The sequence below is a fragment of the Jaculus jaculus genome, chromosome 11, assembly GCF_020740685.1.
Source record: "Jaculus jaculus isolate mJacJac1 chromosome 11, mJacJac1.mat.Y.cur, whole genome shotgun sequence".
NCBI lineage: Eukaryota > Metazoa > Chordata > Mammalia > Rodentia > Dipodidae > Jaculus > Jaculus jaculus.
Window position 1 is genome coordinate 13,363,158 of NC_059112.1, and position 15,333 is coordinate 13,378,490.

The following is a 15,333-nucleotide window of genomic DNA, read 5'->3' on the forward strand; positions in this document are numbered from 1 at the left end:
AAGGACCTGGGTTCGAGTCCCCAGTACCCACTTAAAACCAGATGCACAAAGTGGCACATGCATCTGGAGTCCATTTGCAGTGTCTGGAGGCACTGGCACACCTATTATCTCTGTCTCTTCTATCCTTCCTAAAAGCTCCCCTAAAAATGTAACAGACTGAAGTGGACTAAAGAACCCATGAAAAGCTTTACCTATTAACAAAACTGCATTTGCAAGGCAAGATCAGCAGTCACCCATACCACTAAAACTAGTCCAAGCAAGTTTACTGTTTTCAAGCTTTGAAGGAAGGAGTAACTCCAAATACACATAGCCATTCTTGTCAGAAACAAAGGGATGCTTCCAACTTATGCTGTAACTGCAAAATAGCCCAAGACAGCAAGAAGAAAATTATAATTATATAATTAATGATCAAGAAATCATACTCTTAAAAGTGAACGGGCAAAGGGTTTGACTATGGTGGTATTTCAGCAAATCTTAAATATAATTTTCACATTGAAAAATATGTGAAATGGTGTATGCCTTTAATCCCAGGACTCAGGAGGCTAAGGAAGGAAGATCACCATGAGTTCAAAGCCACCCTAGGCTACAGTGAGACCCTGCCTCAAAAAAAGTAATCTAAAATCAGGACCTTTTGTGAAGTCCGTATGCGTGTGTGGGTGAAGATGTGTGCAACCATGCATGTGGAAGCTGGGTGACACTGGGTGCCTTCTGCTATTGCTCTTCTGTTTTGTGTCCTTGACACAGAACCTAGAGATGCCATTTTTCAGTTCAACTGGCTGACCAGTGAGCCCAGCAATCCTGTGTCCACCACCCACCCGGACACATACACAGGACTGGGGTTACAGGCATGTGTGGCCACAGCTCTTACGCAGATGCTGAGGAGTCAACTTAGTCATCATGCTTATTAGCGAGTGCTCTGACCCGCTGAGCCACCTCCCCAACCCCTAATCAGGACTTTAACAACTAATGCCAAGAGCCATCAGTTTTGGGAGCAGGTAAAATACTGTAACTGATGGCATGAGATACATTATGAATGAGGTAACCTATCACTCGAAAAACCAAAAAAAGTATATTACCACACTAACAAGGTTAAAAAATATATAATAATCTCAATTTTGTAAAACAATCATTTGATGAGACTCAACATCTATTCATGAGTTAAAAGGGGGTTGAGGAGGCCTTTTTGCCTGGCTGCTCTTACCTGTCTGCCCTTCTCCCCTGTTTCAGTTATCCTACACGTACGTGAGAACCGAGTTTCATTATTCTAAATGCAAAGTGAAGACCCACGGCTCTCCAGGAATCCTGAGGCCTTCAGTACAAGATTGGACTGTTGAGGCAGCCAACCTTGTAAACTGAACACCTTTAGGGTTCCTCAGTGTTCAAGCGTGCAGACAGCTACTATTGGATTACTCAGTTCATATTCTGTAAACTAATCCAATAAGTACCCTTTATCATACATAAAAAGAGTGGAGGTGAGGACAAGGGTTGGGGACATGTAGCTCAGTAGTACACTTGCTAGCATGAATGAGACTATAGGTTTGATCACTAGAGCTGCTAAGAAAAAGAAGGCGATAGAGGAGGAAGAGCAGGAGGAAGAAAAAGCCAGGAAGATAAGAAAACTTCCTTAAAAAGTGTAAAGTATGGTTACTGCAAACCTTCAGCAAACATCACAGTCAAAGATGAAAGCACTCCCGCTGTATTAATTGATGGGCCCAACAAGCAGACCAAAGTAACAATGCTAAATGAGAGACACAGATGAGCCTATAAAGGGAAGAAGAAAAAAGCCGCTACTCTCCAAGTGAACAAATTATTAGAATTAGTAAAAGAACTCTGCGAGATTGGTAGGTATCCATGTTAAAAACCACTTGCATTTCAGGATTTGTACAACAAACAATTTAAAAAATATTTATTTATTTATTTATTTTTAGGCAGAGGGAGAGAAAAAGAGCGAACGGGCACACCAGGACCTCTTACCACTGCAATGAACTCCAGGTGCGTGCACCTGGTTTTACCAGGGTGCACTCTTCTTTTAAAAAAAAAATCTTGAGCCGGGTGTGGTGGTGCACGCCTTTAATCCCAGCACTCGGGAGGCAGAGGTAGGAGGATCACCATGAGTTCAAGGTCACCCTGAGATGACAGAGTTAATTTCAGGTCAGCCTGGACCAGAGTGAGACCCTACCTCGAAAAAAAAATCTTATTTATTTATTTGACAGAGGGAGGGAGAAAATGGGAGCGCCAGGGCCTGCAGCCACTGCAAACAAACTCCAGATGCATGCGCCACCTTGTGCTTCTGGCTTACATGGGTCCTGAAGAATTGAACGGGGATCCTACGGCTTTGCAGGCAAATGCCTTACCTGCTAAGCCATCTCTCCAGCCCCCTATATTTAAGCCAGGTGTGGTGGCTTTACACCTTACACATATGTTATAGAAATTATTGCACATCCACTCAGTATTTAAGCAGAATAAAAATTTAATTTGCTGTTCCAACAATTTTTCCAATTATAGTCAGTAAGAGTATTTTTTAAAAGGAGGAAATGTCTCCTCAGAAACAAGTCCCTTTGCTGATCAAGCACTCACCTGTGGCACACAGAAAACAGTTCTTTTTCTTCTTGCCCGCTTTGCACACGTTCACGATGCTCAGCAGGCGTTCATCGTTCGGCGTAAAAATATCCCTCTGCAACGCGTGCTTGATCGCCGTCATCGTCTCTCAGCTGAAAGACGCAGGAGATGGGTGTGAAGCTTGCTCTCAAAGCCACCCCCTCTTACACTGTTGTTCTCGTGACTCAAAAAAACTATTCAGTTGTTGGTTAGTGAATCAGCATAGGAGAAATGACTGAATGCGGAAATAGAACTACATCATAAAATCAGAAGCTATCAGCTTGGAAACGAAATCACGGGAGCAGTGGTGTCCAGTTCCCAGTCGTGCAGATTTTGGTGGGCAGGGGCTTGTGCACAAGCGAGGCCCTGCGCGCACAGAGGCTAGAAGGCGGCAGGTGTGCTCTCGTACCACGCCTAGGTCTTGTTTCCCTGAGCCAGAGATTCCCTCACAGAACCCGAAGCTGCCACGTTTCAGGGAGAGTGGCTGACCACACGCTTCACCCATCTTCAGGGCTGGGTGACAGGCATGGGCAACCAATCATGCCCATCTTTTTCCATGAGTGCTGGAGATCAAACCCAGGTCCGCATGCTCACTCAGCTAGTGCTCTTACTCAAGGAGCATCTCCCCAGACCCAAATCCCCAATTCTTGCCAACGCGCACCGTATCACACACAGAGATTTTTTAAAAAAGAAGGTAAACCCATGAACTGGGGAGATGGTTCAGTGGTTAACATCACTTGCATGCAAAGCTTGCTGGGCAAGGTTCAATGCCCTAGCACCCTCTTTTTAAAAAAGAATTTATTTTTATTTATTTATTAGAGAAAGAGGGAGGGAGGGAGAGAGAGAGAGAGAGAATAGGCATGCCAGGGGCTCTAGCCACTGCAAACGAACTCCAGATGTTTGGGCCACCATGTGTATCTGGCTTATGTGGGACCTGAAGAATCAAACCTAGGTCCTTAGGCTTTGCAGGCATGTGGCTTCACCCCTATACCATCTCTCCAGCTCACCCCCACCTTCTTTAAGCCAGATGCAAATGGTACATAGGTCTATGATCCCTATGTACCTGTGACAATGGAAGGTGGAGCCAGGGAAATCTGAAGTGGGTGGCCAGGTACTCTGAAGACCCTTGCAGTGTGGCAGTTCATGAGAACTGGCATAAGAACCTGTGTCAAAGAGGTGGAGCTCAGACACCCTGAAGGTGTCCTCTGACTTTCCACACATGCCATGACATATATACCCCTCCCACACAAATCCATTTAAAAATTTGCTTATTTGTTACTTGCATGCACAGGAAGAGAGAAGAGAGACAGACAGAGAATGGGCTTCCAGGGCCTCTAGCCACTGCAAACGAATTCCAGATGCATGTGCCACTTTGTGCATCTAGCTTTACACAGGTACTGGGGAAATCAAACCAGGGTTATTAGGCTTTGCAGGTAAGTGCCTTAACTACTAAGCCATCTCTCCAGCCCCCACAAATATATTTTAAAAATATTAAAAAATAAAATCCATGCTCAATCTCTAGGTATTGTTTCCCATATAAAGAACACTTACGATTCAACAGTAAAAAAGGACAAATTAAACTGAATAAAAGATGGGAATAGATATTATTCCAAAGCAGATGTACCAATAGCCAGCCTGATGGGCCTCCCACAGTATCTGTGGGGAGAAACCAGTTCCTGTATCTTCTCTGAATACCAAAATCCAGAGGCTCACGTCCCTTCCACACAATGGCAAGTACTAGCATAGAATTTACACACATACTATCTACACTACCTGTTGCACACGAAAAGAGGTTTATTTTCGCTTACTTGCTTGAGGGGGGAAGCTCCATGATGGCAGGGAAAACAATGGCATGATCTGAGGGTGGACATCACCCACTGGCACACATAAAGTGGACAACAGGAACAGGAGAGTGTGTCAAGCAGTGGCAAGGGGAGACTGGGTATAACAGCCTTAAGCCCACCCCCAACAATACACTGCCTCCGGGGGGCGGGTGTTAATTTCCAATTGCCATCAGCTGGGGAGACTAGCATTCAGAATACCTGAACTTGTGGGAGACCCTTGAATCAGACCACCACATTCCGCCCCTGGCCCCCATAAACTGATAACCATACATGATTTAAAATGCAATGCATTCATCCAACTTTAAAAGTTCCCATAGTTTTTATCAATCCCAATCATGTTCGAACATCCCCATAATCCAAGGTCTTTTAACTGAGCCATAATAACAAAAAAATCCCCCCAAAACCCATAGTGGCACAGAATAAACATTCACACTGCAAAAGATGGCATTGGCATAGCAAAGAAATATTCAACCAATACAAGATTTAAACAGGGAAAACATCAAATTCTAGCTCCAAGTCCAACAACTCTAGTCAGTGAAAAGTCTCCAAGTCCGATAACTCTAACCAGCAACAAGTGTCTGGAGTTCCAATTCCGCCCCTCTGGCTAGGCTACTCACAGTCCTGGAAAACTTCATCCAGGGTGGCAGCTTTCCTTAGCAGCCATCTCGTGGTCCCAGCATCTCCACTGGGTCTCCACTGCAACCCACGTTTCATCCTTATGGCTCCATAGGGTCTCCATGCAGGTAATCCTGCTTCACACTGCCCATAGCCATTTCAAAAACACAAGACCATGTTGCAAACTCAATGACCCTCTCTTTCCTGCATTTTTTTTATGCTCCACAATACCAGGTAGGGGGCCAATTTGTTAATCTAGGGGGGAATAAAGCAGACTGTGAAGAATAGGACACTGCTTGAGCACTCAGGTCCCTTCAAAAGAGGCTACATTCTTCCTGTCGCCCCAGTGCAGGTCAGCTGGTCCAATCTCAAAAGTTATAACCTCTCAATTGCAGCTGAAGGGGCAGTTCACCCAAAGATTTTTTTTTACCTGTGCCATATCCCTCTGCTCACACAAATTCATTTCTATGTAAAGCAACCCTACACAACTTCTCAGGACACCCGCATAAGAGCAAGCTTCTCACACCAACTGCCAGCCCAGTCCAAGCAAAGCTCTTTCTCACGCTCATAAGCCAAGCCTCACAGTCCATAGTTCTTACTGGATTCAGGTCTTTCAACTCTGACCAGAATAGTCCATCAAGCTGTACTTACAGCACTGCAAGGCACTCTTAGGCCAAGGTTTCAAATCCTCCTACATTTCTCTTGAAAATCAGCTCCAAAAGGCCGAAGCCACACAGTCAGGTGTCTAGCAGCAATCCCACTCCTCAGTACCACTTTACTGTTGCAGCCAGGTTCACATTGCTAGTAGAAATCACCCAACTAAGAGCAGCTTATGGGGAAAAAGAGGTTTATTTTGGCTTACAGGCTTGAGGGGGAAGCTCCACGATGGCATGAGCAGAGGGTGGACATTACCCCATGGCCCACATAAGGCAGACAATAGGAACAGGAGAGTGTGCCAAGCACTGGCAAGGGGAGACTGGCTATAACACCCTTAAGCCCACTCCCAACCATACACTCCCTCCATGAGGCGTTAATTCCCAAATCTCCATCAGCTGGGGACCTAGCATTCAGAACACCTAAACTTATGGGAGGACACCAGCATCAAACCACCACACGACCCAAGACAATAGCCATGCTATGTACCTAGTTGCTATAGTGTATTGCTCAGAGACCATAACAGGAAAAAATCTGCACATGTCCACTACGAACACCACTTCCACCACCCTCAGTATTTTCAGTCAGCAACTGGACGAATCTGTGCATGGAGGCCAATGAAGTGAGAGGAATCCAAGTTCATCAACAGACAGGTAAGCGACACACGGTGTGCCCAGACAGTGGATGATCATTGAGCTATGAAAACAGAGGTGAAGCCTTGATTCAGAATATGAGCCTGGTGAATCTTGAAAGCATGCTAAGTGAAAGCAGGCACAAACCATCACATGTCAAGTGGTTCTGTGTGTAAGAAAAGTCTATAATGGGAAAATCCAGACAGAAAGATCAGCAGTTGTTAGAAAGAAGACTGCAAAAGTGGCGGCTAACGTGGGCATGGGGCGTCTCTATGGGCGAGGACAGTATTCTTCAGTTAGTTTGATGGGAACCCACAGATAAATATATTAAAACAATGGAAAAGTGACTTTTATATGTGAATTACACCTCAAGCCATTATAAAACTGAGTTTCTGCCAGGTGTGGTGGGGCACTCCTTTAATGCCAGCACTCAGGAGGCAAAGGCAGGAGGATTGTTTCGAGTTTGAGGCCACCCTGAGACTAGAGAGTAAATTTCTAGCTCAGCCTGAGGCTACCTCAGAAAAATAAAACAACAACATAGAGATTTCCATTTACTTTTTTCCTATCCAACTCAATGTCTTTTTTCAAACATCAACTTAAGGTGCTTTTAAAGGCTTAATTTTTTTTGAAAATAGTTTTCTCTATATGTATATATACATTAACCATTTTCCAATGCAAATGTGAACTAATTTTGACTATTAACTCCATTTCTTTTGACGGGAAAAGAAAATATAAGTTTTAGTTAAATGATCTATAACGCATCTGTGTGCGTGTGCATGCGTGTGCGCATAAGACGAGACTCGGTCGACATTGGGTTCCTTCTTAGCCACTCACCTCCCTAACGCGGAACATGGAGCTCACCAGTTCAACTAGACTAGCCAACGAGCCCAGTGACCCCGCCTGCCTTCTCAGTGCGGGGATCACAGGCACACCCCACCACCCGGGGCTCTGCTGTGGTGCTGGGGGTCTGAACTCAGCTACTCATGCACGGCAAGTAGTTAATCAGCTAGGGCAGCCCGACAATGCAGTTTTATAGTGCAATTGTGCTATCATTCAAATCTCTTCCATGTTGTCCAAAATACAGGAAACTTCTATCTGTACTCCAACTCCGAAACTTGCTTCTCTCAAGAAACTCCACACCGCCCAGCTCCTCCCTCCCTCCCCCTCCCCCCTCCCCCTTCCCCCCTCCCTCCCTCCCTCCCTCCCCCCTTCCCTCCTCCTCCCTCCCTCCCCCCCTCCCCCCCTTCCCTCCTCCTCCCTCCCTCCCCCCCCTCCCTCCCTCCCTCCCCCCCTTCCCCCCTCCTCCCTCCCTCCCCCCTCCCTCCCCCCCCCCTCCCTCCCCCCCTCCCTCCCTCCCTCCCTCCCTCCCTCCCTCCCTCCCTCCCTCCCTCCCTCCCTCCCTCCTCTCCTCCTCTCCCTCTCTCTCTCTCTCTCTCTCTCTCTCTCTCTCTCTCTCTCGGGTCAGCTCAGCCTCCTGCCGCCCCTTGCTTCCTGTTCTCTCAGCTTCTCTTTCCCACTCTATCCTGCAGGCAGCACTCACTTCCACCTCATCCAACTGTACCTCTTCTCACAAACTGTGTCCCCGGCTTCTTTTGGACTACAAGCCACACATCCATATTCAGTGCACGTATTATAAAACTTCAGCCCGTGAGCTGGGGAGGTGGCTCAGCGGTTAAAGATGCTTGCTTGTTTGCAATGCATGTGGCTTGGGTTCAAGTACCCAGCGGAAGCCAGACGAAAAAAGTGGCTTGAGCTTCTGGTGTTTATTCGTAGCAAGTGGAAAGAGGCCCTGGGATGCGCATACACAACACATATACATACATGAAAAAAACATATTTTTTTAAAATCCAGCCAAAACTGGGACTGTAGTGCAGCTAGGCAATTGTTGATCAGGTCCCTTGATGATGCCCTTTCTCGTTCCCCATCACTACAGCTGGAGTCCTTACTGCTCTCCTTCTGTCCCTGACGTGGTTTGGAGCTTCCCCTCTCTAGAAAGGACATCATCACCTATCTCATAAAGTAAGAAGCCAGGAAGCACAGGCTCCCCAACTCCAGCACCAGTGCCTTTTCCTCTCTCCCTCTGCACCTTTGCCCATCCAAACCTCCATTCTGCATCTAGGGTCCATATTCCCAATCTCTTCATGTCCTAGGCGCTGGACATGTTAAAACTCTGTTCATTCCTGTGTCCAAACTACACCAGTTTACTGTTTTATCTCCAGATATCTGTTCATGCAATTTTCTTTCCTTGGAATTCTTTTCTCCATAGAAAATTGCAACTCATCCATCAAGATTCTGCTAAAATGTTGCCTCTTCTGTGAAGACGCTTCCTCCCACACAATAATTCCTTTTCTGTATTTCTCTTCTGTAAGGTTCACGACCACGCAAGACCATTCTGAGGCAGGAAAAGATTTTTTAATTGGGGCCCAAGCTGCTGGCCTGTCTCATGGGAGAGCGTACAGCTGGCCTGAGTCTGGATGGTTTGGGGTTTTCATAGAATTTTTCTTTTTGGGAGGTGGGTACAGGAGACAAAAGGACTGAAGAATTCCAGGGGAGAACGGGACCAAATGAAGAAGCTAATTAATCAGGGGGAACTGGGACCAAACTGAGGAGGTAGCTAATCAGAGAATGGACTGCCAGCACAAGAGGAGCCAGGCTGTCTCTAAGACAGGAAACTGGCTGTGGGCCTCGTTAGGTCAGGGGCTAAGTAAGGGTTAGGCAATGTACAGGGGCTAAGTAAGGGTTAGGCAATGTAAACACCTAAGGCTGCACCAATCAGGCTGCTGTCCTTCTCTTCATTCAGACTCCATTCTGGGACTCTTGTCCTAACATCCTCTAGCCCAAGGACAGCACTCACAAACTGTATTTTCCAGCCAAGTCTATTCTCTTCCCTATTCGACATAGTTCTTGTTGGCAAAGGCCCTATCTCATTCATCTTTATGCACCGTGATCTTGGGAAAAGGCACACAGTAGGCGCTTAGTAAACATTTAAACGAACTAACAGGATAGCATGAAACCACACACAGCTGTAGTTCCATCCAGACTGCCCTTCACAGCCTGTCCTTTTGTAAGCAAATACTCAGATTCAACATTTACTATCATTGGCTGCCTCCTCCGTTTTCACTATGAAATCTGTCACCATATTCTGTAATTTCCCACATCTAACATAGAACTTATTCTTCCATTTTACTGCAAGCACACTACGCAAAACTCACATTAACTTTATACAATATCGTCTGCTGTGTCTCTGCAAACTTCCTCGGCCCTGAAAAACAAGCAAGTAATCTTAAAACATGGTTCTCATCTCGCCACAGCCTTGCTCCACGTTTTCTTAATGTTCTCAAAACCTTCCACTCAAAGCACTGTCCATTTCTGGCTTTAACTCTTTGCTTCGGAATATTTCCATGAAGGAAATATTATCTCCTCCTTTCCCAAGTTCCAATTACATTACAGTTTATGTGAAGTTGATTCAATAAAGATCTTAAACCGCATCGATCTTGCCTCTAAAGTTCTACGGCACTTATTGCATTTACTAAACCATCAAGCACTTGGTGTCTCATTGGTACGTGAGCCCTAAACTTCCCCAATCGCTAGAGCCAGCCATCTTTGAAAGACAGAGATGGAGAAGGGAGGGGTTCTAAGTTTTTTAGGTACCTAACAAGCATCTCTTAAGGTAACCTCAACTGAACAGCATAAACTAATGGCCAACGTTTACCACACAACTCTTCTTTGATTAAAACAGATTGAGTATATATGATACGTAGTCACTGTTGGTGACCATTCATTCACTTATTCATCCATTCAACAAATACTGATGTCTATTGAGTGAACAGGACACACTGAGGAAGACCCAAGGAGCAGAGCTTCCACGACATGCACATTCTACAGGCCTAGTCATGCCCTCTCCAATCCACACAGTACTTCTCAGCGTGTTTTCGTCCATCTGTCAGGAAGTACACCAGTGGTGAGACTCTAAAGTTAACTTTTCCCAGTCTAGCATCCAATCCATGTCTGCCTATGTCCCAGAGAAAGCCAGCCTGTGTTCACAGTCGGGCAGTGCGTGCCGGTGTGAGCTGGCCCCTCATGGTAAGAGGTTTTTTGTTTTTTTTGTTTTTTTTACTTTTTATTTATTTGACAGACAGGGAAAAAAGAAGCGCCAGGGCCTCCATCCGCTGCAAACGAACTCCAGACACCTGCGCCCACTTGTGCATGGGGCTCACGTGGGTCCTGGGGAATCGAACCTACGTCCTTTGGCTTTGCAGGCAAGCGCCTTATCCCCTAAGCCATCCCTCCAGCCCGTGGCGAGAGGTTTTTAACAAAGAAAAGAAAACACTTAAAGAGATGTTCAAGGACTCTGGGGAAGAGACGTTCACGCCCTCCTCCAGGAGTCCAAGCCGCAGAGGCCCAGCGGGATAGTTGGGCACCAATGAAATCTGAACCCAATGGGCGGAACCGTAGAGGGGCGGAACCACAGAGGGGCGTACGGGGTTCCCCTCGCAGCGCCCGGGACAGCGAGAGGAGGAGGATGCGCCCACCGGATGCGGCTCCTCCCGCAGACACCTGAGGATCGGGGCAAGGGCCGACGCCGCGGGGACTACCGCACAGCCCGGCCGAAAGCTTACCGCGTGGCCCGTCCGATCCCGGCTGTGCCCAGGCGGGATCCTCTGAGGCCGACACGGGGCCAGCACTGAGCGGTCACCACCGTTAAGATGTGCCCGTCTAGTACCCGGTGCAAATAAAGCGGCCGAAACACGGCTACTTCCCGCATCCGGTCACGTGACAAGCCGCGCACCGGAAGTTGGCCCTGAGAGAAGGATCTCGAGGCGGCGGGAAAGAGGGAGCGGCCAATAGGCGCGGAGGGGGCGGGGCGTTGCTCAGGCCGGCGCGTCCGGCCGGAGGGGCGTGTCGGGAGGAGCGGGGCGGGGCCTCCGGCGCGCCAAGGCCGGCTGGGACCGTGGGCGTTTGGCTCACAGGTGGTGTTTCCTTCCTTTCGTTCTCTCTCTTTGCTTTCAGTTGATTTTCTACTTTAAAAGTTTGCTTCACTAACAGGAACCCCAAATAAAAGAATGAGATGAAGAAAATGAGCCCTTTTTTAACATACATATATTTTTGGGGGGAGGGGTGAGGTGGGGCCTCACTCTGGTCAAGGCTGACCTGGAATTCACTAGGTAGTCTCAGGGTGGCCTCGAACTCACGGCGATCCTCCTACCTCTGCCTTCCGAGTGCTGGGATTAAAGGCGTGCACCACTATGTCCGGCTTAAAAAATTTTTTTTTGTCATTTATTTATTAAGGAGAGAGAATGGGCCTCTAGTCACTGCAAATGAACTCCAGATGCATGCACTATCTTGTGCATCTGGATTACGTGGGTACTGAGGAATTGAACCTCGGTCCTTTAGCTTTGCGGGCAGGCCTTAACTGCTAAGCCATCTTTCTAGCTCCCTACGTTTCATTTGTTCACATCTTGCATTTGAAGTACTCTTCCATGACATTTTCGGCCTGAGATTCTTTGCCATAGCCCTGACGACTACGTAGCTGCAGCCAACCACCTTGCAGGGTTTCCCCTTTCTGGAACAGTTTTGTAGAGTTTCTCTTAGTTTCTAGCTGATTTGTTGCTCAGCCGAAAGGGCCTTCACCAACTTGCCATATGTGGGCTCCTCACAGTTGGACGCAAGCATACAGAGATGGACTTGGTGCTTGTCTAAGGCTCTGGGTTTCACGTGCTAGGCTGTGGTGGGTTAGGGAGGTCCTCAGCACCTCTTGCACAGCAGCAACACCTCCAGCAGCAATGCCTTCCTCTGCCATGGTAGTGGCTGCAGTGAAAGTGCTGTTTTCATTATTTAGGTATAACCGTTCCTGGTGGTTGTGACAATTCATTTAAGAAGAGAGCCAATTAAATGTTTTCCTTTTGCTTATATAAAACCCTGTTAGTTCCAAGTCCTTGCAACTTAAATCACTTAATATCTTTCCAGGTTGTTCTCATATGCAATTAAGGTCTAAACTGTGGCACTTATGAGCTTGATAGCAAACTGCTAAGCAGACCTGCTTCTTGCACATTGTCTAACTGCTCTTTAGGAAAGGAGCCAGGCATGTTGGCCACGCCTTTAGCCTTTAATACCAGCATTTGGGAGGTAGGAGGATGATCATAAACTCGAAGCCACCCTGAGACTATATACTGAATTCCAGGTTAGCCTGGGCAGGAGCAACACCCTACCTCAGAAAAACAAAAAGAAAAGAAAACTGGCTCACTTCAAGCTTACTCAATTAGAACTGGCTTGTTAAGATGATGTGGAAGCATGTTTAAGATAGAGAGGCATACATGATGCCAGTTTTGCTGGCAGAAAAGTAAATGGTTCATTTATTCTACGTTCCTGGCAAGTGCTATATGTCAGGCAGTTTGAGTGCAGGTAAAAAGGCCGTTCAAGCATGAATCCTACCTCAAAGGAGTTCACGGTGTGGTGGGAATAGACAAGGAGACTGCAAAAGAGGGAGAAACTCACTCTGTCAGGATGGATTTACAGCAAAAGTAACAAATGAACTGTGCAACGTATCTTTCACCATTTATCTGAAGATAGAAATGGGGAGGGAGGAAGACTAGAAGAGATAATAAGGAACTGCTTGTGGCTGAGATTAGTATCATCCAGTAAAGGCTACATGGAATGGTTTTTCAGGATATATCTTTCTTTAATATTTATTTATTTATTTGTAAGCAGGGAGAGAATAAAGACACAGGCAATGGGTGCACCAGGGCCTCCAGGCACTGCAAAGGAACTCCAGATGCATGCACCACTTTGTGCTTCTGGCTGTAGGTGGGTACTGGGGAAATGAACCCAGGTCATTAGGCTTTGCAGGCAAGTGCCTTAACCATTGAGTTATCTCTCCGGCCCTCTAGTCCTATCTGCAAAGACCTCCTCAGGTCCTTCCTGAGTCCCAGCATGCTTATCCTGAACATTTTATTGTGGAGATTGCATGTAAAAATTTTTGTCCTATTGTCTGTCTTTAATTTGCCTATATGTAAAAATCCTTCTCAAAGGAAATTAATTGTAGTTCAAAGTTTAGGCTTTTCCCCCTATAATTCTGCATTTGTTTATATCCACTCCATTGCCTCTGACAGTTCCATGTTATGACTCATAGGCAAAAAATTATTTTTCCTTTATCTCTTTACATTCAGTAGCTTGTTTGGGGATGTCTCTCTAAAAGAACAGAAGCAGAAGTGGGAGAACAGATGGAATATGTTAGAGGAATTGGCAATTTAAGAAGGCATTATTGAGTTGGTAATTGCCAGGTTTGAATGTTTTATGTACCCTTTAGAACTTCAAAAATTTTTATTTATTCATTTATTTGAGAGAAAGAAAGAGAGAGAGAGAATGAGAATGCCAGGATCTTTAGTCACTGCAAATGAACTCCAGATGCATGGGCCACCTTGTGCATCTGGCATACTTGGGTGCTGGGGAGTCGAGCCAGGGTCCTCAGGCTCTTCAGGTAAATGCCTTAACTGCTGAATCATCTCTCGAGCCCTCCTTTAGGACTTTTAAGGAATTTGATAAAATGAGTCTCAGGGCTGAAGGGATGGCTCAACAGTCAGAGGTGCTTGCTTGCAAGGCCTGACGGCCCTGTTTGATTCCCCAGTACCCATGTAAAGCCACACACACAGTGTTCCTATGTTTGGAGTTATTTTGAGTGGAAAGAGGCCTTGGTGTGCTCATTCTTCCCCCCCCTTAAATAAATATTAAAAAAATAAAATGACTCCAGAACTGTCCACTATAGGCAAGAATGGAGGAAACATTTGTATGTCAGATCCTTCCCCCTTTGAGCAGAGGTTCGTGCTGCTGGGCATTAACTACTCCAAATGTCAAAACTACACAGTTGTGAGTGCCAGGCTCACACCCACATCAAAGAGGCGCTGAGGTAGAAAGTGAGAGAAGATGTGCTGTCGTTGCGTACTTGCTCAAAGCTCATCAAACCTTGCTCAGAACAGGCTGCTGCAATGGTTGAAATCAGGCTGAGGAAATTTTAAGTGCCATCAGGAAGTGCCAAAAGGTATGCTTTTCAGGCCACTCCTTACTTACACCACCCTGATCTGCTCATGCTGTCTGTTAAGTTCAATCCTTCATACAGGTCCCTTCAAGAACCAGCCACAGTCTTGCAAGGAATTGGCATAAGAGAGTTCGTAGTATAAGCTTCAGTTCTCACTGTGGCGCTTATGGTAGTTCTGATGTTGTCATTAGCTCCACCTCTACTACCAATCCTAGCTTGTTCTTGACTAGCACATAGGCTAGGTTATTTCTATACTAAGGTAACCTGAGTTTCAACCTTTATTTTTCTCGCTGTACTTAGACCATGGCTATTATTGTAATTGCCTGTTCAACTTTTCCCTAGGTACATAACCACCAAAATAAGCCCTAGTGAATTTCTTTCATCCCAGATACATTCCTCCCTTCTGTTATTGTAGTAACAATCCCAGATCTTTTGCTAACCACAGTTTATTACTCCCTCCAGAACAATACTTCCTGTCTTTGTGGGTTGGTTCATTGCTATGAGAAACTCCAAATGGTCAAGTAACAATGCAAGTTTTAACTTGATGTTTGAATTCCTTACTGTGATTCCCATTGGGAAGTCTCCCCCCACCCCTGACACACACAATCCTTGGGAAATGAATTATTGGAATTTAGCAAAGCCTAAATTTGAGAGGAAAAGGAAATAAAGTTTGCAAGTGAGTCATAGGGAGCAATAAGATGGGCCAGTTCTGCTTCCATTATATTTCTGGAACCAAACCTAAAGCTGTCTGGAGACATTGGTCAGTGCAGTTCACTGATCATCCCTGTAGGGCAAAACCCTAATTCCAAGAGGGCATAGCACCTAAGCCAGGAACAAGCCATTCATTCCATCATTTTACAAGGATAGCTACATTAGAGTGACAAAAGATAGGGTGATGTTGGTGGATTGCATGTTCATGTGTCTATTATCACTTTTGGGGGGGGGTGCTGTAAAGTAG

The 15,333-nt window shown here is 46.1% G+C and overlaps 1 protein-coding gene and 1 pseudogene across 4 annotated transcripts in view; both read right to left on the minus strand.

The window, feature by feature from the left end:
- Positions 1-11,105, minus strand: part of Exoc1 (exocyst complex component 1) — a 55,411-nt gene extending 44,306 nt beyond the window's left edge. For all 4 annotated transcript variants that reach the window (XM_045130000.1, XM_045129998.1, XM_045129999.1 and 1 more), the window contains exons 1-2: positions 10,963-11,105; positions 2,578-2,711 (exon numbers count right to left, since the gene is read on the minus strand). In XM_045130000.1, coding sequence (XP_044985935.1) covers positions 2,578-2,701 — 124 coding nt within the window. In that variant the 5' untranslated portion in view covers positions 2,702-2,711; positions 10,963-11,105. The remainder of the gene's footprint in view (positions 1-2,577; positions 2,712-10,962) is intronic.
- Positions 11,096-12,143, minus strand: LOC101599208 (annotated as a pseudogene).
- Positions 12,144-15,333: the final 3,190 nt, after the last annotated feature.